Source organism: Lepidochelys olivacea, assembly GCF_965140295.1.
Source record: "Lepidochelys olivacea isolate rLepOli2 genome assembly, chromosome: 6".
NCBI classification, from domain to species: Eukaryota; Metazoa; Chordata; order Testudines; family Cheloniidae; genus Lepidochelys; species Lepidochelys olivacea.
In genome coordinates this window covers 38,039,130-38,061,962 of record NC_140416.1, presented here as the reverse complement: position 1 = coordinate 38,061,962, position 22,833 = coordinate 38,039,130, and the positions used below count along the sequence as shown (strand labels likewise).

Below are 22,833 nucleotides of genomic sequence, written 5' to 3'. Positions count from 1 at the left end.
GCATTCCATTCCATGCTGTACTTCATCATTGCTAAATGTGGATCTGTGAGCATCAGAACATCTAAATCTCACTTGGTACAGGCCAGGACTATCATTCTAAAGCTGTTTAGAGAGATCCTGTATATCATAAAAGAATGTCTGGACCTCAGCAAACTTTGGCTCTCCCTAGATAAAGTGGTTAATTCTGGTCCTCCTTTCAGAAGCCAAAGAGTAAGCAGGGGCCTAGCATTTTGGCCCCAGAAAAGTAGCTACATCAGTTATTCTGGGCATTTATACCATGCTTGTCACAATGGTAGCTAAACTTAACAATGAAAGCTTGCCTGTTTAAACCTCCCTCCCATCCTTTGGGGTGAGTGGATGACTTATTTAAATCAGTATCCTGCCCTTCAATGTTTTGTTAAGTTTTTGGGAGCATCTTTGGGGTATTGTGAGGTCTTCCCAGCCTTATAACAGAGACATGGGCACCGCACCAAAACCATTTTAGAGAAATGCCTCTTTGACCACATTCATGAATGGGACATCCAGTCACTTGACTGGTGAACTGTGTATACATGGGACTACCAACATCTAGGTAAGAAACCAAATAGTTCTCTTTTCAATTTATCAGAACTGAACATGTATCACTACTTTCTTTTAGAAGATGATCTAATGCAAACATGGCCATTGGATGCTCAAATTTATCTTGAAGACATGTCCTGGAATAAGGGTATGAATGTTTCACTTTTTTATATGGGGAGAGGAGGAATGGGATAGCTAATAGACTTGGCTAGAGTCATCCTGGCTGCTTCCTCAGGGCAGGTCTACACTACCACTTAAGTTGATCTAACTTACATAGCTCAGGTTGAAAAAGCCCCCCCTTGCCCCGAGCAATGCAAGTTTCATGCTGCCCACACTGGGGCTATGTCAGCAGGAAACACTCTCCCACCAACATAGCTTATATTTTTTGCCAAGGTGGAGTAATTATGCCGACAGGAGAGCATTCTCCCGGCAGCATAGCGCGTCTCCACCAGATGCGCTACAGTGGCGCAACAGCATTGGTGCATCTGCACCAATGTAACACTGAAGTGTAGACTTGCCCTCAATCTTTGAGCCTCTCTCAGCTTTTTAATGGGCCTTGACTGTGATGACTGGAAATGTTTGCTAAGTTTTCTATATCTCATTTGACATGGTGTTGTTCTGATTTATCTAAACTTCTGTATGTTGCTTGGCTTTCCCTTTGAAATTTGCTTCCTCCCCCTTCTTTTTTTGTTTTTGTTTTCTTTGCTGGTGTTTTGACTTTATTTAATTTTTGCTGGTCTATTCTTCATCATTGTCCACTATTTTTACTTTTTCTCATCAGTCTCATCCTCTCTCATCTTTATAAGTTAAAATACCCTTCCTCAATGCTGCTAGATATAGATTTGGAATTGCCACTTGGCTTTCCATGGTAGTCAATATTTTTGCTCTCTTTTTGCTGTTTTCAGTGCTTGCTTCCTTCCTCAGAGGAGCAAGTGGGATTGAATCTTTTGCTGTGACTGTTCTCAAACATAAGATTTCCATTTTGTCAATGCTTCAGCTTTCTACTTCATTATAATTTGGGGTTTTTATCATTTGACATATTTTATTTTTAAAAATCATGGAAACTGTAACTTGCCTTCTCCCCTTTCCTCTGCTTTATGCTTCCCCTCTCTCCTCCAACTAGACACAGGGAGCGCCACATAGTCAATGAAACACTAGCCTTTTATGTTACAGATATAGCTATCTGAGGATGAAATATTGTTGCAGGAACTGTTGTATTCAGCCTCTACCTTTCTTAACAGTGATAAGAGGTCCTTCATAAACTCTGCAAACTTATAACTTCCATCATCAGTTCAACAGTAAGATTGCATATCTCAGTCTTAAACAGGAACTTTGCCTTTGGCTTCAAACAGTTTATTTGTGCTCAAGCACTAAGTTTTTAAATTGTTTGTTTCAACAGATGAACATTATTATACACGCTCATGCCGATGTGGTGGGAAGTATACTGTCTCCAGAAATGAAGCTGAAGAGGTTTCCTTGGTTTGCTGTGACACATGTTCATTAGTTATAGAGATCCTTCGATGAAATAACAGTTGTCCCACTTGCACGTGTTGGTTTCATCCAGCTGAATATTCAGTGGAGAGAATCGGTTCGTAAATGCGTCAGGGAAAAGGTGTGCATTACAAGTGCTAGCACCCTATCACAGCTGAAAAGGAGGGCTTAAATCTATTTTCAAGTTTTAACCAGAAGATCTTAAAGTTACAAACAAAAGAGCTATAAGTGCTTCAGTTAATCAAACTAGACACATTTCTGTACTTAATAGAATGTGAACTGTCCTGTGAAAATGGTGCTTGTTCTGCCTGTTTTCATTGATTTGAAAACTGTCCTTTTCCTGCCCTATAAATGAGTGCTTTCATAATTTTTAATTAATTTATTTACATTCCATTTGTGGAAGTAGCACTGAGCTTTCTGGTCTAGCTGACACTCCTTTCTCCCTAAGATTATATCAGTTGTAGCTGGGGGACTACCTTCAGAATACCTAAGTCTCACATTACCAGCAAAGATGACAAAAGTTACCTTATAAACACTTAACATGAGAAGTATTTTTCTGAAAACAAAACTGTGACACTGTGATTTGAAGAGAATGGAGATCAGCCTAATATGTTAAAATGAGGGAAGGTAATATTCCTAGGAAGCAGCTGCTGTACAAAACAATGGTCCTGTGCCTTTTAAAAAAAATGATAAAAGCTTTTTAAGCAGTCTTACGTTATGCATATACAACTGAATCGAGGGGCTTATACGCACAAAGTTGTTACCTCTTTCCTACATGTCATGTGTTAGTAGACTCCAGTAGTTAAGTAATAGTTTAATGATGTCTCCCACATATTAAGGACTGCATTTCTGCAAATGTGCCGTTTAAAGTGTTGCTAATACACAGAGTGGTTCTGCCACCTCAAGAATTTGCATGGTGAGTTGTGTCCAAGAAACAGGTTTGCAATCATTGCTTTGTCTAAGTCATTCAGACTTTTAATTTAACTACATTTGTAATATTATGAATGGAAACTTGGGACTAGGTCCACAATAGGATTTAGGCACCAAGTCAAAAATTTAGATCCTCAAGGCCCCTGCTCAGCTGCTGCCTAATCCTGCATGTGGCTAAAATCTTTAGGTGCCTAAGTTGCTAGTGGTGAAATCCCCAACGTGCCTATATTTCTGTGAGTGGACAAGTACAAAACCACTTAAGTCCTGACACCACTGAGTTGCTCAGGATCTGATCTGGTAGGTATTCTCAGAAGCTGCCTAAGAGCGTACCTACTGGATTGGACCACACATAAACCAGGGTGGGGATAGCATTCTCCCAATACCCAGTAACCCAGTGGTTGAACACTCACCTGGGTTGTGAGTGACCTGGGTTCAGGTCCCCACTGTGCCTGGTCTGGAGCAAGGACTTGAACCCAGGTCTACCCCATCCTAGATGAATACCCCAATCACCAAGTTATAGGGTATTGTGGAGTGAGTCTCTCCTGTTGTTGCTGTTCTGCTTAAATAGTCATTAGTACAGGGACTGGAATCTGGGTCTCACAGGTGAAATCCTAACCACTGAGCTATAGAGTCACTCTCTTTCTCTGGCCCAGTTAATAATGGCCACCATCACCACCTAATTTTTTTGTGAGAAAGGGCTGACCTGGCTTAAGTGTCTAACTCTATGAGTTTATGGCTGTGAATCCCTTGTGAAGATGGGTGCCCAGCTACCCTTGAAGGGCAGGGCAACTCATGCTGTGTATGTTCTGTGGAATGTTACTGAAAAATGACTGGAGTGGCAAAAAAAAAGTTAACCTGTCAGCACTATGGCTACTGCCACGCGAGCATGGGGTGCCTGAGGACAAAGTATCTAATAGAGAAACAGTACCATGGTACATTTAGCTATGTGAAGTAGACTGATTTTCAACAGAATCTGTGTATGACAGGGTTGCATTATGTGATGTTCTAATAGACGATCTGATAGAGGACAATATAGGAGGTGTGAAACTTAGATTCATTTTTTGAGGATCTCAAGTGCATGGATGATATTGCCTTACCTGGAGAGGCTATTGACCAACTACAGCTAATGCTGGAAGAACTGCAAAAAACTGCAGAATCTATGGGACTTCAGATTAATGATTATAAAACCAAAGCCATGCATGCCTCCTGTAAAATGGAAACAAATGACCTGCCAATGCTCCAAGTAGATAGCAATGACATTGAATAGATGAATAGTTTTATCCATTTGGGTAGTCAGTTGACAGCAGGAAGTGCTGTATCCAAAAGTTGTCATGTTAGTGAAATGCCATTAATGCAAAACCAGTCTATCTTCAGAGCCCTCTATTTGGGCAGCAGGATATGTGTGTCATAACTAAGAGTTCAATGCAGTAGTGATGACAGCTCTGTTGTATGGACAAGAAACATGGCCATTAAAAACAACTGAGAAGAGAATACTAGACAGTTTTTAGTGTCAAAAGTTACAGCATATTCTTAAAATCCTTTAGTTTGATTTTTGCCACAAACTAGATGATCCTGGCAAGTTGCAACAGTTGAGAACAAGTTGACTGCACTGGTGGGGTTATGTCCAATGTAAAGAAGGAGGTACACTTTTACAGAAGTTTATAGAGCTCAGGTTGAAGAAAGCAGGGCATGAAGCTAACCATGAATGAGGTTGGAAGATACTATTTTGAGAGATTTAAGAAGCCTAAATCCTCCCATCCTGACTCTTGCTGAAGGAAGACGACTTGCAAGGGACCATTCAAGATGAAAGTCCACTCTACGTGCCACCATAGCTACATCATAGCCACGTGAATCTGCTGCTGCTTATGCCCCACCACTCTCCTTAGTATTTTGTTCTGCTTAGCTTGGGTAGCCCCCGACTCAGCTTGCTGCCTTCTGTTAATCCCACTCTTAGGTGCTTAACTCTCCCCATGCATTGTACAGGGAGATTGGGAGCCTAAGATTAGGTATTGTGATGCTGAGCCGAAATCCCCTGTGAGGATCTAGCTGTTAGAATATAAGACCTGGTCTACACTGAGCGGGGGGAATCGATTTAAATTACGCAGCTTCACGTAGCTGAATTTGACAGATCTACTTACCCTGGTGTCTTCACTGTGGTAAGTCGACTGCTGACACTCCCCCGTCGACTTCGCCTCTCGCTCCGGTGGAGTACCGGAGTCGGGAGAGCACTCGGCCATCAATTTATCCCGTCTAGAGTAGACGCGATAAATTGAACCCACTGGATCGATGGCTGCCCGTCGATCTAGCTGATAATGTAGACAAGCCCTAAGACACTTTCTTGTGCATAAAGGGACTCACCATGAATAGTTTAAGAAAGACAAATAACTTATTCTGTAATTACAACAGTATTTAATTTCCATAACTGACTTCAGGATATGTTTTTTTCTAGATGTTAATAAAGAGAGACTTAAGCTCAAAGAGTTTGATATCTTAGTCACAATGTTTAATTTTTTGTAAATACGAACGCATTGTTTCATTCACTCAGTAAAAAAAGCTATTAAAGCATTGTAAGACAGTTAAGTAAACTGGCAGAATTCACTTATTAGTTCTCTTAATCATCCAAAAATCTGTGACCGTTGGGGCTAGCACGCAGAAATCCCAAATCATTCAGAGGCCATATCTGTAAAATGAAATATAGTAAAAGTTAATCATTGATTAAAACTCTAATTTCAATGCAGTACTCACCCATTTATCCAAATGGCCTGAGGGACATCAGAAAGTTTAAGGTAACTGACCGGATAAGTAGAGTGCTATTTTGTGCTTCAGTTTCACTGATGTAGAAATGTGGGGACTGAAGGGAGTAATGCTGATATTTGCTTAATACTTTGTACTTTATAAAAGAGTAAAATAACCCAACTTTACTGAGTTTATTAAAACACCAAAAATGCATTAAACTACTGTGGACAGAATTCTGCATTATTTTTTTTTAAAAACTGACTAATCACAGCCTGAGAAACAGACACTGTCAGCTGCCCTTGCTGCTGAAACGGAATTAGGTCTCAGTAACTGCAAGTATCTGCTCAGAACCACTATACAAATACAAAACCATTGATTAGTGATAAGGCTAACTGAGATGTTAGTAGCGGGTGATTAACAGGGCTACATGGGCGAGATGCGTGGCTTCAGATAACTAAGACCATTCAAAAAGAATGTGGATAAATGGAATTATACTGTATTTCCATACTCCCAGTCTTGTTTTATATACTTTACACTTCTCACCTTTTAATTCTTTAGTTGAGATGAGTATACCGCAATAGGAAGATTTCCTTCTTATCAATCTTCTTTTTAATACCCTCCATATCTGACAGTCTGTATTATAGGGTAATATAGTAATAAATTTTTCCTGCTGGCTGGAGGCAGAACAAAGACTGACAGCCAGCCTGAGGCCAGGACCACCCTTCTGTGAGGAACCCAGAATGATTGCTTCCAAAGCTGAAAAATATTCCCTGAATATATTAGTATAAGTCACTTAACTTAGATATATGAACCTCATAGCACAGCCTTAGGAAATTTATAATATGGGACAGCGGAGAAAAACAACTTCAGTTCTCAGACAAATGAATCCACGCTGGTTGGGCCAGAATGTCGGACATGGAGAGTATTACAAAGAAAATTCACAGTTTTCCTTTCTTACCACATCCTACCCCCACCCTTGTGTCTGACAGTCCGTTCTGTGGGATGTGGAAAGCATACTCAACTATGGGGGTGGGGAGAAGGGGCGATTCAGATTCTCACACAGGAACTGGGGCAGCACATTTTGCAGTACCCGTCTCCTGAATGCTGCATTAAAGGAAGAAGAGACATCAGTGCTTTAATGCTTCATGAACAGGTGCACTGATGTCCACATAGCTGCCTTACAGATTTCACATTAAGCACCAGAGCTTTCTGCCCAACAAGTTGCTGAATTCCTTGGAATAAGATGTGCGGTTATCCAGTGGATTTGCTCCAGATACTCTGTAGGCTTCAGTAATATGTGCTTTGCCCCATCTTTCAGTAGAGGATTTAGAGGCCTGCCTTTTATCTGAAAAGTAATATAAGTTCTGTGGACCTACAGTAAGTTTTCATGCTCTTGATTTAAAGTACTCCGCTTATATCCATTTCATGCCATTCAGTTTCATTGGGAAGCCTAGGCCTGGAGCAGAAAGAAGGCAAAGCTGGTTCTTGCGACCTGTGGAAAGGTGTTTTGGAATAAATAATGAGTCCATCCAAAGAACTGTTTTGTCCTTATGGAAAATGCATAGATGAGCCTTCATAGACAATGCTCTGAGTTCCGATATCCCTTTTCTAGCTGAGGTGACTGCTCCTAAGACCCATTTTGAGAAAGAGAAAGTAGGTCAAAACAATGTAGTGGTTCAAATGTTTGTTTTGTTAAGGCTCTAGGACAGGAAGCTATGTACCACAGGAGGACTAACGAAGGGTTGTGCTAACTAGAAATCTTAGATTCCTTACCATTCCAAACACTTGCTGTGACAGCAAGCTGTATTGGGCTTGATACCCTTAGCCCACCCATCCTTTAGTACCTCTGAGATATCCTTTACTTTGGCTGTCTTGGTATTTAATGTCTTTTGTAGCATCAGTACTGGCGTTTGGGCCAAGTGATTGCATACCTTGTTGGCAGACATTTTCTATGATGCCAGAAGAGTACACCCAACTGAGTATCCCAGACACCTCTGTTCTCCCCTTTCAGTTTCCACACGATTGGTTTTAGCAGCAGTTTTGGGTTCTGGATCAGTTCCTGGCTTAGACTTCCTTCCCAAGTTGTTAGTTTCAGAGAGGGTTTATGAAGTCCAAGAACCAGAGGTTGCAGGACCAGTGAGGGGTGATCAGGCTCACTGTGGCTTGCTCCTTTAAAATCTTTTCTTACTGCCCTTGCCAGTACAGATACAGGAGGAAAGTTATAAAGTAAGCCTTATGAGCCAATTGCTTCCCCTTCTGGTTCTTGTCTCCTGATCTGGTCTCCTTGTCTGGTTAATGTCTCACCATCTTTTCAGTTTTCTCTCAAGGTCAAGAGGTCTGTGACTAAACCCCTAACTTTTTTGACATCACCTGAACTGTTCATGGATTTAGACTCTTCTCTCCCCCGCCTTCATCCCCAGTCCAGGTCCATCCTCCTGAATCAGCATGCTGTTGCATTCTCCCTCCTTTATGTGGATGGCTTTCAGAGAGATGATGATGCTCTGATCAAATCAGTAGACTAATTGCTTCCTTATGGAGGGAGGAAGATTTCCTTTGTTGATTGACACAGGTATAAGCAGCAGGTATAATAGGCTAGGGCAGGCTAAGCCTCCTCTGACAAAGCTGCGGCCGCCAGACACTGGTTGTGGGGTTTGCAGGGGGAGTTTTTGCTTATTACGCACCGTGTAGGTTCTGAGGCGACTGAGGAGGGGGTATGTGCTACTCAACTCCCTGGATTCATCAGTAATCTTCCTGGACATAGGTAATTTTGATGGTGTCTGTATGACGCTGATGCTGTGGCTGTTGATGGCCCGTAGCTCTAGCCACTTCATATTCCCCTTCTTCAAAATGGACCATGTCCCTTGGGCTACTCTGAGTGGCATTAGTAGTAATCATGAGTCTTACTGATTCTGAAACCAGGTACTCCTGTGGGAATCACAAAGGATGAGTCCATCTCTTGAGGGAGGAAGTGACTGACCTGAGATCAGTGATTCTCAGATCCTGAATGGTAGCAATTTCTTTTCGATAAGACTAATCCTAGACATCTCCTAGGTATCCAGCATCATTCCTAAATGCAGAAATCCCTGAGATGGTTGGAAGTGCCTCCTCTCTATGTATACAGAAATCCATGATTGTATAAGTCTCCACTGGATCCTGAAGGACAATCTGATAGAGATACATGTGTATCCTCTTTCTGACAATGGCTGTTAAGCCCATCAGAATCTTGTGTGATGACCTTTGGGGTAGTCACCAGTCCAAATCAGAGATTTCTGTCCAGAAAATGCTTCACATTGTAATAGAGCACAGACATTTTCAGTAAATCTCCCTGATTGGCACATGAAGATAAACCGCTTCGAAGTCTCTTGAAGTCATGAAATCCTGGGTGACAGCAGCAATGACAGATTTAGGATTTCCATCCAAACTTGAGAGATTTGTTAGACTTAAGATCTAAGATGGCTCTTGTGTTCCTATTCTTCTTTGGGACAAAAAAGAATAAAGTACACACCACAGAATCTGTCTGGCCGATCCTGATTCTATGGTTCAAATGCTGAGACCCAGTAGAACTGTCCCTAGTATCCATTTGCCTGATGTAGGTGTCTCCTGTAAGTGGACAAACTTATCAAGCCTCCTCCTCTCCCCCCTACTCCATCCCAAGATAAGAGGTAGTGTTGAATGTGGGGCACAGAGTCAGGTAGATGATTTATGGTTTGATGCAGGTTTTCCAGAAGATCATTCTTTGAAGTTTCTTATCTATTGAAAAGGGACCATCTCCGTCTTCCAGATATGAAGTCTCTATGGATTTCTTGTGCGCTGGTTAGCATAAATCAAAGACGTGCCAGAGAAAAGTTCTATAGCTCTCCTCAGGTCAATGACATGGAAAAGACTTTCTTCCAACCTGCTTCTGTTCTCCCACCACCACATCCTCACCAAACATCTTGCCGCCTAATTACTTGGCCGAGATCATAAGGTGTTTTACTTGCATATTTGCTTTCCAGAGATGGAGCCAGAGGTGTCTTTGGGCTACCAGATTAGATGCCATGGAGCAAGCTGTGAATCTAAGGGAATCCAGAGAAGCATTTGCTACAAGAGAAGCTGCTAATCAGATCTTATTCCTATTTGGTTTCAGTGCAAACTTGTCTTCAGTTTTTTTATCTTGATCCTGGCCTGATTGGGTCATACAGTCTATCCATGCTAGACTCACCCGTGGCTGTCCCTGAGGCAATTAGTGTCTTTTACTAATGCAGTGGCTGCTGCATCCACATTTGGTAGAATGACCAAATATTTCTTGTCCTTGGGTAAAGAATAGAATCTCTGCATTTTTCTGTGTAGGATGCTTAGCTTTGCTTGGGAGCCCATTAAACCTCGATTACTTCTTCAAACACTGGGGATAATGAAATACATAATTCTCTCTTTGCTTTAGTTGGAAAATAGTTCTGAGATGCTTTTTTTTTTTTTTCTGGGATCAGTGGCTCCTGGAGTGTTTCACAGAGTGAGTAGGATGAAACAGGTTTGCTCCAGCAGGCAATCTGGCTTAAAAACCCTCTGCCAATAGAGAGGGGTTTAAAAAAAAAAAAGATTTACATCAGTTTTCCATGAGTCTCCAGTTAGTCTAATTCAGATGATTTTGGTTGTCGTGTTCTGAAAGGCTCTGCTACAAAGGGGAGATCCTTGGTCTGCCTTCTGCCCAGGAATGGAGGCAAAGAAGTCTGGGGTTCTCCACAGAGAGGCACTCTCCAGGCCCTAGGCTGGCTGTTAATCTTTGTTTTGCCTTCAGCCAGCAGGGAGAGGTGGAATAACTCACAGTACAGACTGTCTGACATGGAAGACAGGTGACTTTACACCAATCATGATTGCTCAAGACATGCATAATTTTTTAAAAATAAACTATAGCAACTGAGTTTTGTTCGTTCTTTTTTAAAAGTAAAGAAGAAATGTTCTCTCAATAACTACAATGTGGTGTTATGCAGATTACTGTACACTGATTTATAGCTATAGCAGAATTAGACATCTCATTAGTTTCCTAAAACATACACAGTGTTTTGAAGTATAAACTCACCCTTGCTTGTTACACACCATATGTTTTATTCTCATCAGCAGAACATTAATAATCATCAGTTGGCAAAAGGCCACCTCAGACTAGAAAATATAATACTAAGTGGCAGTTCTCTAATCCTGTCACAGTGACTGGAGATTTTTCAGTAAAATTATTAACACTAGATTCTCACTAAAATAATTTTAATGGGCTCACTAGTTACATATACATTTTAAGTGGGTGATGCACTAACTAGCTTTATAATTTTGCAGGTTTGGGTCAAACTTTAGGCCACAACTAATACACAACTTATCCTTGTGGCTATTTGTCAATATCACAGAATCACCACCCTGTTTAGAATAATCATTGTTCTATTCTTTAGAAATGCATGTTAAGACAAACAAACATTCAGGGATGGAACAGCTATAACTTGTAATGTGCCAGGGAGACACTGATGGCAAATGTTTTAATAACCCATAAAGAACAGAGGTCAGACAAAGCTGAGGGGAAAATGTTATTTCAGGTTTAGTAAGCATTATGGTCAGTAGTTGCAAGATTCTCTGAAAAGTGAAAATGCACTCCTAACGATTCTAAGCTGCATTAATACACACAATATTTTTTAACTAGAGCTGGGTCTTTTCTGAGCGCACATGCCAACTGTGCTGAATTATAGTATGTGGTGGTTTTGTGATGTATGGCAAATACTGACCAGCAACCTTTTACTTTGTCCACAGCAGGATTTAAACCTAGTTTTTTAAAGCCTACTGCATGAACCCACTAAACTGTACCAGCTTGCTCCTTATAGTAATTGTTTAACAAGAGAAATTAATGCTAGTTCCTTATTTTTGATAAGTGATTAAATACAGTTGTACACCCTGATTCATAATGCAGACAGAAATAATATGAAAATATAATTAATAGAAAATAGGTTATAGGACTATTAAAGGAAACCGTAAAAGTAAGCCTACATGGTTTATTGTGTAACAAAACATTTAACAAGAGACTTGATTCATATCTAGAAGTGAAGGGCAGATAATTATGGTGGACCTGTCATGAGTTAAAGTTGGTTCAGAGATTTCAGTTTAACAAGTATTAAGGGTGATGTAGTCCAGTTAGTAGGTCTACAGTTAAGATCCTAAAGTAATTAGGCCTGGAAAAGACAACCTCCCCTCAGTCACTGTTCTTTGCAATATGGAACTATGGCTCAAATGATATTTTGTTTAAAATTATATAAAATAGCTAAACACAAAATTATACTGTTTCATCATTTTGGAAAAATGATTACAAAAAAAGCAAGGTGGGGATGGATTGTATTCCCCACCGGTAGTAGCCAACATATATGGAATGGGTATAGATTCACTTGCCAAACTGTTCACACAACCTTAATGACGGTGATCACTTGAGGTGTACATTTTCAAGTGAAACTATTTATCTTTGTCCCAAAAATATGGAGAGACTTTTCTTGAAAATCTAAAAGGTCCAAGTTGTTCTGATAGTCATCCCCATTTAGTTCAGTGATGTTGCTAAGGATGGGAGGAGACTTTCGCTCAATTATTTTTAAAAAATGTTTGAAGTAACTGGTTTTTAGAGTCTATAGGTATACCTTGAAGCAAATGCGTCCTCTTATCAGTCCATAAGGAACAGGTCCATAACACCTGGAATCTGTAGAATTCCTGAGATTATCTCCTTCTAACCAAACATGCCCTTTAGGCACCTGCAGTTAGGGAAGATCAAAATACAAGTTAGACAACGTAGAATGTGTTTCTTTAAAGGAAATTCAATCCCCCAAGATATAACCTGTAAAGTGAACCCTCTTGTGTCTTCTTGTCATTCCATGAATTAATACTTCTATGGTCTCTAAAACAGTGCTAGATTAGAAAAAAAAATATTTCCAAGTATCTGTTCTATCACATGCTCCAGAAACGCTAGTTTGCAACAAAAAATCCAAAATGAAGATGTAAAAGGTTAGACCAGTATGACAGGGTCATTAATTTAATAGACTTCAAAAGAGGTCATTAGGATGTTGACTGAAAATCTGCCCTCCTGTCGCAGGAACAGCATGAACAAGGCAGCCACACACTCATCAACATCCTGGGGCCAGCACCAAGGCTAGACCTGTTAGTAGGCTCATGATGATCTAAATGGTAATTGATTGTGACATCAATTACGAATAATCTCATCATTTTATCGGAGTGGGGCTTGTCAAAGTTCTAATTAAGATCACAGTTCATTCTATGTGCAGGCAGGATCCACAGCACATTATATTGCAATAATGACCATCACAAAACAAGTCTCTTTTTACAATTTGAAAATTAATGATGGTGACCTTATACTATATGACAAAGACCTTTTATTGCCTATATGTTCTATGCATTAACTATATTACATGCTGTAAGTTCAGGACCTGACTAACTCAATGAAAACATAAGAAATAGAAACACAATTGCATTCAGGGGTGCCGAAACAATTTTATAGTGGGAGTGCTGAGAGCCACTGAACCAAACTGTAAATCCTGCACATAATGGAAACCACTTCAAGCCAGGGTGTGCTGCAGCACCCCCTGCACTCCTAGTTCCAGCACCTATGGTTGCATTAGTAACCAGAATAACACAGTTCAGAGCTGCGTACATTTAACCAGCATGAAAGAATTGATTCAAAATATATAGCATGCAATGACTAAGATTCATGCTGGTAAGACAAAATAGAATCACTTAACATTTCACAACTTCAGAAAAGGATAAGCTCTTAAAAGCAAAATAATTCTTAAATACTATATTTGATAGTTTATATGCCTAAGAATCTAGGGTAGACTTAAATTTAACAAATACCTGTAATACTTCCTACCAACCACTACATAGTAGGAAAACAATCAAACATAGGCATCTTAACATAATGTGAAATCTCCCAAATACCAATGTTTAAGAAGCAAGCTACATAGGACAACTTTACTATGCTCCTATGTCAGAATGAAACTATAACCAGATAAAGGGACAAAACTTACCTCCAGCATAAATATTTAATTTCAGTTGCACATAAATAAATATTAAATTTGTAAAGTATGATAGAAGGGGAAGGGGTTAGAATCCCTAAGACAATTAAAGCTGTAGTGAGTCTAAGCAGAAAACAGATACCTAAATTTTATTACCAAAACAAGTACTGTCACAGAATTATATAAATAGAATTCAAGGATAGCTGATTAAGTAGTGTAATTTGACTACCACAGGTAACTGCTCAGGTCAGACAGAAACTGGATGAAAACCCATCAAGAATAGAAACAGACTAGTCTGGAAAACATCTGCAGAAGATGAAAGATGTGAAACATTATCTTCCACAGTTGAAATCTAGTCTTAAGGTAATTCCACAAAAGGGACTTAGGCTCAGTGTTGCAGTGCCCAACATTTAGGTGCTCTAGTGTCCAGTAGAATTTACAGCTCCAAATTAGGTTTAGGTTTTGTAATGACCCAACCACTCCCAGTCTTTATTCAGGCCTAATCATAGGGATAGGACCTAACCACATCAGCCACGCCACCAGGACCTCGTTCACCTGCACATCTTCCAATGTGATATATGCCATCATGTGCCAGCAATGCCCCTCTGCCATGTACATTGGCCAAACTGGACAGTCTCTACGTAAAAGAATAAATGGACGCAAATCTGACATCAGGAACTATAACATTCAAAAACCAGTCACTCAATAACAGACCTAAAAGTGGCAATTCTTCACCAAAAAAACTTCAAAAACAGACTCCAACGTGAAACTGCAGAACTGGAATTAATTTGCAAACTGGACACCATCAGATTAGGCCTCAATAAAGACTGGGAGTGGTTGAGTCATTACAAAACCTAAACCTAATTTCCCCAATACTAATTTCCCCCTACTGTTACTCATACTGTCTTGTCAACTGTCTGAAATGGGCCATTCTCATTACCACTTCAGAAGTTATTTTTCCTCCCTTGGTATCCTGCTGTTAATTGATTGTCTCGTTAAACTGACCTCACACTTGGTAAGGCAACTCACATCTTTTCATGTATTTATACCTGCTCCTGTATTTCCACTCCATGCATCTGATGAAGTGGGTTCTAGCCCATGAAGTGGGTTCTAGCTTGTGCCCAAATAAATTTGGTAGTCTCTAAGGTGCCACAAGGACTCCTCATTGTTTTTGTTGATACAGACTAACACGGCTACCACTCTGAAATTTATTCATGTCCACTTGGGTTTTAGCCCATGAAAGCTTATGCCCAAATAAATGTGTTAGTCTCTAAGATGCCACAAGGACTCCTCATTGTTTTAATTAACAAAGGTGGAAGTCAATAAAAGACAATCAAATTTCTAGAGTCCAACTGATCTGTGTAGGACATCCATCTCAGCATATGTTCGCAGAGTTTCATCTGTAGATCTAGGTTTTAGAATGAATTGACGCTTCCACTTTACTCAAATTTCCTTCATGTCTGATACTAATTATGCTTTAAATATCCCACTGCAAATACTCGTGCTATTTACTGCTATTGACAGCTTACCCATGCACAGCATTCACCACAACCACTTCTCCCTCCCACCCATGATTTACTGTCAGATTCAGTCCTGCAGTATTACATGCAAAGGGGAAAAATGACCTTGCTGGTGTAATCCACTACCCAATATCTCCCAGAGCTACAAATGACACATCAAACTACTGTATGCAGTGTTGTAACAGTCCCATGATATTAGAGAGAAAAGGTGGGTGAGGTAATATCTGTTACTGGACCAAACTTATGTTGGTGAGAGACACAAAGTGATCACTCTATATCTGACCTATCAATCCTCATCCTCAAAGGAAACCTGCACTACACTTCCAAAAGACTTTGGTAGACACTAAAAATCATGGACTGAATAGGTCCGCTGGATTTATGGCTTATTACAACAATCTATAATCCACTAAACCCCACCCCCAGTTGCTTTCCCACCTCCCTATGACTGGAGGAGTGTTAACGCACCACTTCACCTTGAATGGTTCCTTGAAGTGTGTGTTAACTACTTATGCTAAGAAATCTGTTGAGTTGTGACATTCTGGTTAAGTTTCCCAGACCTGAAGACGAGCTCTGTGTAAGCTCGAGAGCTTCTCTCTCTCCTCAACAGAAGTTGGTCCAATAAAAGATATTACCTCACCCACCTTGTCTCTCTAGCAACAAACTACTGTCATTTGAAAGCAATATCTGAAATATCAAGTGCATAAAAGGTAACTGGCTCGACTGACTATAGCCCAATGAAAAAAAGAGGCCCTGACCTGACCTGGAAAAGAGTTCTGTATAAGCTTGAAAGCTTGTCTCACCAACACCTCCCCCACCTTGTCTTTTTAATCAATCCTTCGTTATGCAGGGTTCTGAAACTGTCTCGCACCCTGTGCAGTGTCTGATCACCATGACACAAATACTCCTTCTCCTCCATCTCACTTCATTGGTCACCATGCTCCTTTGCTTTGCCTGACACACGGCAAAGCAGAGAGCTAAGTATTCATTAGTAAGATAACGCGTAGGGGTTGGTGGACTCCAACCACTTGCAGAACAACTATGCACAAACATCTGCAGCCATTCACATCTTCCTGTGCTCCTGAGCAGAAAGTATGTCAGCTCTGGCCCATTTATTTCCTATATAGTACTATAAATGTGCTTCACTGGTTATCACAGTTTGCATCCTAGAGAGCATATCTGCAATGAAGAATAGTCTTACACCATGAAATACACAATTTTGGTAACTTTTACAAATCCTGATGGAAAGCATGACAGAATTCTGCATATCAAAAACTGATTTTAAAGTATTGTCAAAATGTATGACATCTAAAAATAATACAGTATCATACTTTTATATGATGGGTGCCCATCATGTAGGCACCTCGCTACAACCAAGAATTAAGACAGGCCACAATCAATAATTTAAAAAAAAGTTGTTTATGCCCCTTTAAAATAAAAGCTAAAGCCCCAGTCTTCCAAAGACTTACGGGATGCTTAACTTTACACTCTGAGTCAATCGATTCCATGGGATTATTGAAAGTGCATAAAGTTACATATGTGCATAAGTCTTTGCAGGATCAGGACCTTTGGCCCTCCTAATGTTGGAAGGCAGGGCATTCCAGAGCTCTTTAGGAAAAATATGGCTTTGCTCATTCTAGACCATACTTTCAATACCAAAAGTATAATACCTTTCTTACCGAAGGGTCAAGAAGATATATAGGGCAAAAGAAGATCAGCAAGATATTGGGACCAAATCTACTGAAAGCTTTAAATTTAAACAACAGCTCATCAGAACTGCCCCCTCCAGACAGCTAGTGTAGAAGACAAAGCAATAGGTAGACTAGACTCTCCCTCTGTACATCCGTGACAGGAGTAACACTGCTGCATTCTACACTCACTGCACGTGGTGGATCAGCTGCTTAGCCTTCTATGACAAAATTAATTATATCTAAATGCGGAACCAAAAATCCCAACTCTTAAATTCACATTTATCCTTGGAACAAGACTGTGATAGAGAAAATCAAATTACCTAATATCACCATTTCTAGTATTCTCTCATCCTAGGCATGGTCTACAATTAAAGTTTTACTGGAATAACAATGTCAGCTCGGTATGTGATTTTTTAACCAACACTATTGTGCCAGAAAAGCCCTAGTACGGATGCAGTTACACCAGTATAAGGTACTTTATAATGGCATAGCTTATTTCACTTAGGTTGTCTCGAATAAAATATACTGGTATAAGCACTTTTACACTGATATAACTACATCTATGCTAGGGGAGTTCTGTCACATTAAGTACGTTGGCATAGTTAAAGTAGCAAAACTTTTAAGTGTGAAAGGCCTTAGAGTTATACTGATTTTGTACTTCTAGAAAAGTAAGGGTTTATAATTTATGTATTTATTTTTTAGACATAGATAAAGTTGCAAAAGGCCAGATTCTGCACCCTTACTCATATTGAGTCATATTTTACTATTCAAGTAGTCTCCTTGATTTCAATTCTCTTTTGTGTATGAGGTGCCTGTATTGATTTCTGTGGGAATAGCTGAGGAGTAATGGGCTATGTACAACATGAACAAAGGTGGAATCATCTAACATCAAAAGAATTTTAAAAAGTAACATTTACTGCCTTAGCGGATTTTCTCTATCATTTTTGCATGCATGTAAATATGCAGAAATAATTAAGTAGCTGTATTTTTTTCTAAAATAAAAAGCACAGATAATTATGTACTCGTGTTCTTGTGGTTTCTTCTTTCAGAATTCTACAATAGCCTGTGCTTTTCAAAGGCTGAACTTTCATAAGGTCACAGGTATTCTAATCACCTTGAGCAATATCAAAGTTTTAAATTTAAAAAGAACCCTAAATCATTCCCATTTTTTCTTTTCAGTTCAGAGGCTTCCTTCTTGAACTATAAGAGCTAATCTCAGTGCTGGACAAAAGAATAAAGTCTCTAAGTTCTCATCTATCCCTACTGAGGTCTATTTAAGTGCCTCCTACTTTGGTACAAGCAACAAATGTAATTGCTTCATTGCCTGTGGGTGTTCATTTAACAAAAAAAAGCTTTTGTGAATAAACCACAGGTGTTAACTTTCCTGATTAAAGTGAAATATGATGAAAGAACCTACAATATCAAATGACACATTTACGAAGTACTAATAAAATTTATTTGATTAAGTAAATTGCATCTAATTAAGGAATAGCATAAGATCTAAGAGATCAACAGTTCTGTTTTAGTACTGCATATTTCATGTCTCACAAATGAAAATTTATTTTTTCTTAATCCTTTAATTATCCTATAACCTGCAGCATATATCTAACAAAGTTGGTATCAAATAGCTTAATGGACATACTCTATTCATACACTGTTTATCACCTAATTGCATTCATCATTCTTCTGGGTTTACAATAAAGGTTGTTCACCTTAAAGCTGCCAAATGGCCTAAAATACAATGACATAAATCTAGTAAAAAGAACCAGAACCCAACACTGGAAATCAGTTTTAATCTCTACATTCATGTTATCCTTTTCCTTCTGTGCTGGAAAAATCCTCACAGTAGTAACAAGTGCATGAGAAGTCAATGTATAGTAGATCTGATATCAATAATCATAAGTATAAATTCAGTTGGTTCTCTTCAGGTAATGTTATATGAGAACTGGAAACTGAAGATTTACTGAATGACTGAACATTATTGCAGATCTGAATTATTTGAAATATTATATTTTCAGATACAGAACAGCAGCCATTTTTCCTTAAATTCATATGTATTTTTGAATATTTTATTCATTTCATTTGACACATTGAGTGGTTTTACTGAAAGAGCTGCTTATGAATAAAATATACCATTCCTAACCCACTATAAAATGGTTATATATCTGAACACACTTCCGTGACCCTGATCTGTTCTATTATAATAAGGAACAGTGACAATGGTACAACAATATTATCTTTTTATTTTGGAAATTAGTTGTAGTTAAATGCTTACTCATATTGTGAATTAATTTCTCAAAATGTGAGTCATCTGATTGTTTAGGCAGAAGAACTAAGATTGTAAATCTTGACCTATCTTTAGATTTTAATACTAAAATTCCATGTGACATCATATGTACTTCAAAGGAAACAATGTTAAATCACAGAGGCCCAGATCCTCAGTGAGAGTTAGGCACCCAAAGACCTTGAGGATCTGGACCAAAGTGCACTTGGATTTATTAGTACATCTCACTGCTTATGCATAAAGTCCAATTTTGGACTTGTGAGATACCCTACAGGCAAGGATTTCAGTTGCAGCATTTCTCTATGTTAAAGGTGATGCTGGAAAGTTATTACAGTAAATTATGTCAAGATAATTAACTATTTACTGTAAACATTGTTTTGTCCATTGTTGATTTTAATAAATTCCATGTAGCATGCACTAATAAACTGTATAAAGATCTAAGACTGTCAGCAATCTAAAAAGCCTTTACTGATCAACCTTAATTTATCCCCATTTAAACCTAATTGGGCTGTACAGGTGTCATTGAAGGCATAATCTGAAGACAGGTGTAGCTGAAGGAACACTTTGACCCGAAAAACCTCAATTTCTAGGTAAAAGTGAACAATATGGATATAATCCAGCTCAACTGCTGGAGACCTGTGTGGATTTGTGAGGAGGTAGGAAATTAGAAAAAAAACAAACAAACCAAGACCCATTTTTTTACTCCTAAATTGTACACATTTCTAGAGGAAATAAGTGAGACATCATGATTATGAAAACCCACAATGCCATTTTTACAAGAAGTCAACTTTTCAGACAGAATAGCATTTTAAAGTCAGGATCCTTAACTGCTCCAGAACCATTTTTCTGTAATCTTTTTCACAAGTGGCTTGAATGGGCCAAATTTTAAATCAGACACTGACAATGGATCTATAAGTTTTTTTTATGAGCAAACATTTGCATAAGCCCTCATTCATTTGTTTTATTATTACATGTCCCTTTGTATGAGCAAACTGGATTCACATCCAACTGTCCTTTTTTTTTTCAGGCAAATATCCATTTGCATATTCCAATCATGTTTTGCTTGTATGGGGAGAAACTTGCAAGTGCAATTTTGGAGGCAAACTTTTAAAAATTGGCCAACCTCTCTTTTTCAGTTAGTATTTTTGTGCAGAAAAGTGATAGCTATAGATATTGGAAGGAAGTTGCACAAACTTGGAGCTTTCAGAGTAGCAGCCGTGTTAGTCTGTATTTGCAAAAAGAAAAGGAGTACTTGTGGCATTTTAGAGACTAACTAATTTATTTGAGCATAAGCTTTCGTGAGCTACAGCTCACTTCATCAGATGCAACTTGCAGCTTGGAGCTGTCTCAATTGGAATCTTGTTGAGACATAAGTCAGATCAGAATAAGGGAGTCTTCACAATATTGAAAAGCATATTAATAAGTCTTTTTATAACTTTTTTGGCTCATTTGCTAAATTCAAAGGCTTTCTGAACATTCCACCACTGTTACAATTGCTTTGTAGTCAAGATCATTGTGGAATTCCCGTCTCTGAAATATATAATGCAGTCAGATGAAGGTCAGGAGATGCTTTCTTTCTACATCACTCTTCAGAGGTTAAGAAATAAGTCAGATTCTGATAATGGTAATAATCCCCCAATCCTACATAAACTGTTATGCATGTGCTTAACTTCACTACCATGAGAACCATGAGGAGCCTCACTTGAATTAATGAGAAAAAAGAAAAGGAGTACTTGTGGCACCTTAGAGACTAACCAATTTATTTGAGCATGAGCTTTCGTGAGCTACAGCTCACTTCATCGGATGCATACCGTGGAAACTGCAGCAGACTTTATATATACACAGAGAATATGAAACAATACCTCCTCCCACCCCACTGTCCTGCTGGTAATAGCTTATCTAAAGTGATCATCAGGTTTGCCATTTCCAGCACAAATCCAGGTTTTCTCACCCTCCACCCCCCCACACACAAATTCACTCTCCTGCTGGTGATAGCCCATCCAAAGTGACAACTCTTTCCACAATGTGCATGATAATCAAGTCGGGCTATTTCCTGCACAAATCCAGGTTTGCTCACATCCCCCCCACCCCCATACACACACAAACTCACTCTCCTGGTGGTAATAGCTCATCCAAACTGACCACTCTCCAAGTTTAAATCCAAGTTAAACCAGAACATCTGGGGGGGGGGGGGTAGGAAAAAACAAGAGGAAACAGGCTACCTTGCATAATGACTTAGCCACTCCCAGTCTCTATTTAAGCCTAAATTAATAGTATCCAATTTGCAAATGAATTCCAATTCAGCAGTTTCTCGCTGGAGTCTGGATTTGAAGTTTTTTTGTTTTATGATAGCGACCTTCATGTCTGTGATTGCGTGACCAGAGAGATTGAAGTGTTCTCCGACTGGTTTATGAATGTTATAATTCTTGACATCTGATTTGTGTCCATTTATTGTTTTACGTAGAGACTGTCCAGTTTGACCTCAATCACAGACCACGCAATCACAGACATGAAGGTCGCTATCTTAAAACAAAAAAACTTCAAATCCAGACTCCAGCGAGAAACTGCTGAATTGGAATTCATTTGCAAATTGGATACTATTAATTTAGGCTTAAATAGAGACTGGGAGTAGCTAAGTCATTATGCAAGGTAGCCTGTTTCCTCTTGTTTTTTCCTACCCCCCCCCCCCAGATGTTCTGGTTTAACTTGGATTTAAACTTGGAGAGTGGTCAGTTTGGATGAGCAATTACCAGCAGGAGAGTGAGTTTGTGTGTGTATGGGGGTGGGGGGGATGTGAGAAAACCTGGATTTGTGCAGGAAATTGCCCGACTTGATTGTCATGCACATTGTGTAAAGAGTTGTCACTTTGGATGGGCTATCACCAGCAGGAGAGTGAATTTGTGTGGGGGGGGTGGAGGGTGAGAAACCTGGATTTGTGCTGGAAATGGCAAACCTGATGATCACTTTAGATAAGCTATTACCAGCAGGACAGTGGGGTGGGAGGAGGTATTGTTTCATATTCTCTGTGTATATATAAAGTCTGCTGCAGTTTCCACGGTATGCATCCGCTGAAGTGAGCTGTAGCTCACGAAAGCTCATGCTCAAATAAATTGGTTAGTCTCTAAGGTGCCACAAGTCCTCCTTTTCTTTTTGCGAATACAGATTAACACGGCTGTTACTCTGAAACCTTGAATTAATGAGATTACTTATGGCAGCAATATGAAAAACATGCATATAGTGAGATCCAGGGTGGAGAGATTTAAATAACCTGATCTTTTAAGAAACGTTTAAATATAGTTGAGGTTTTGAATAAATAAATTTGAAAATTTGTGCTACTGCAACCTGACATTAAAAATTATGAACTAATTTTACTTTCACTTTTTTAAAATGTACATAGGGTTTCAGACAGGATTGTACTTGGGGCAGCTAGCTCATCCACTGCCCATGCAGCCAAGGCTACTTTCTATTTGTAGAGTTCTAGGTCAATCAGAACTAGCATGGGTATACATACCCAAACTGGAAATTACACCTCCAGCTCCACTATAGACATACCTTAGTCTCCACAAGGTAGTCATGAGACTTGTGGGAGAAAACCATAGGTAAAT

The 22,833-nt window shown here is 39.2% G+C and overlaps 2 protein-coding genes across 10 annotated transcripts in view; one reads left to right on the top strand and one right to left on the bottom strand.

Moving 5' to 3' along the window:
• DNAJC24 (DnaJ heat shock protein family (Hsp40) member C24) overlaps positions 1–5,329 on the top strand; it is a 68,032-nt gene extending 62,703 nt beyond the window's left edge. For all 3 annotated transcript variants that reach the window (XM_084631204.1, XM_084631205.1, XM_084631206.1), the window contains exons 4-5: positions 638–706; positions 1,958–5,329. In XM_084631204.1, the coding sequence (XP_084487330.1) occupies positions 638–706; positions 1,958–2,082 (194 nt within the window). In that variant the 3' untranslated portion in view covers positions 2,083–5,329. The remainder of the gene's footprint in view (positions 1–637; positions 707–1,957) is intronic.
• Positions 5,330–5,460: 131 nt separating this feature from the next.
• The window catches only part of IMMP1L (inner mitochondrial membrane peptidase subunit 1), a 74,530-nt gene continuing 57,157 nt past the window's right edge, over positions 5,461–22,833 (bottom strand). For all 7 annotated transcript variants that reach the window (XM_084631201.1, XM_084631199.1, XM_084631200.1 and 4 more), the window contains 2 exons: positions 12,351–12,461; positions 5,461–5,659 (listed from right to left, as the gene is read on the bottom strand). In XM_084631201.1, coding sequence (XP_084487327.1) covers positions 5,591–5,659; positions 12,351–12,461 — 180 coding nt within the window. In that variant the 3' untranslated portion in view covers positions 5,461–5,590. The remainder of the gene's footprint in view (positions 5,660–12,350; positions 12,462–22,833) is intronic.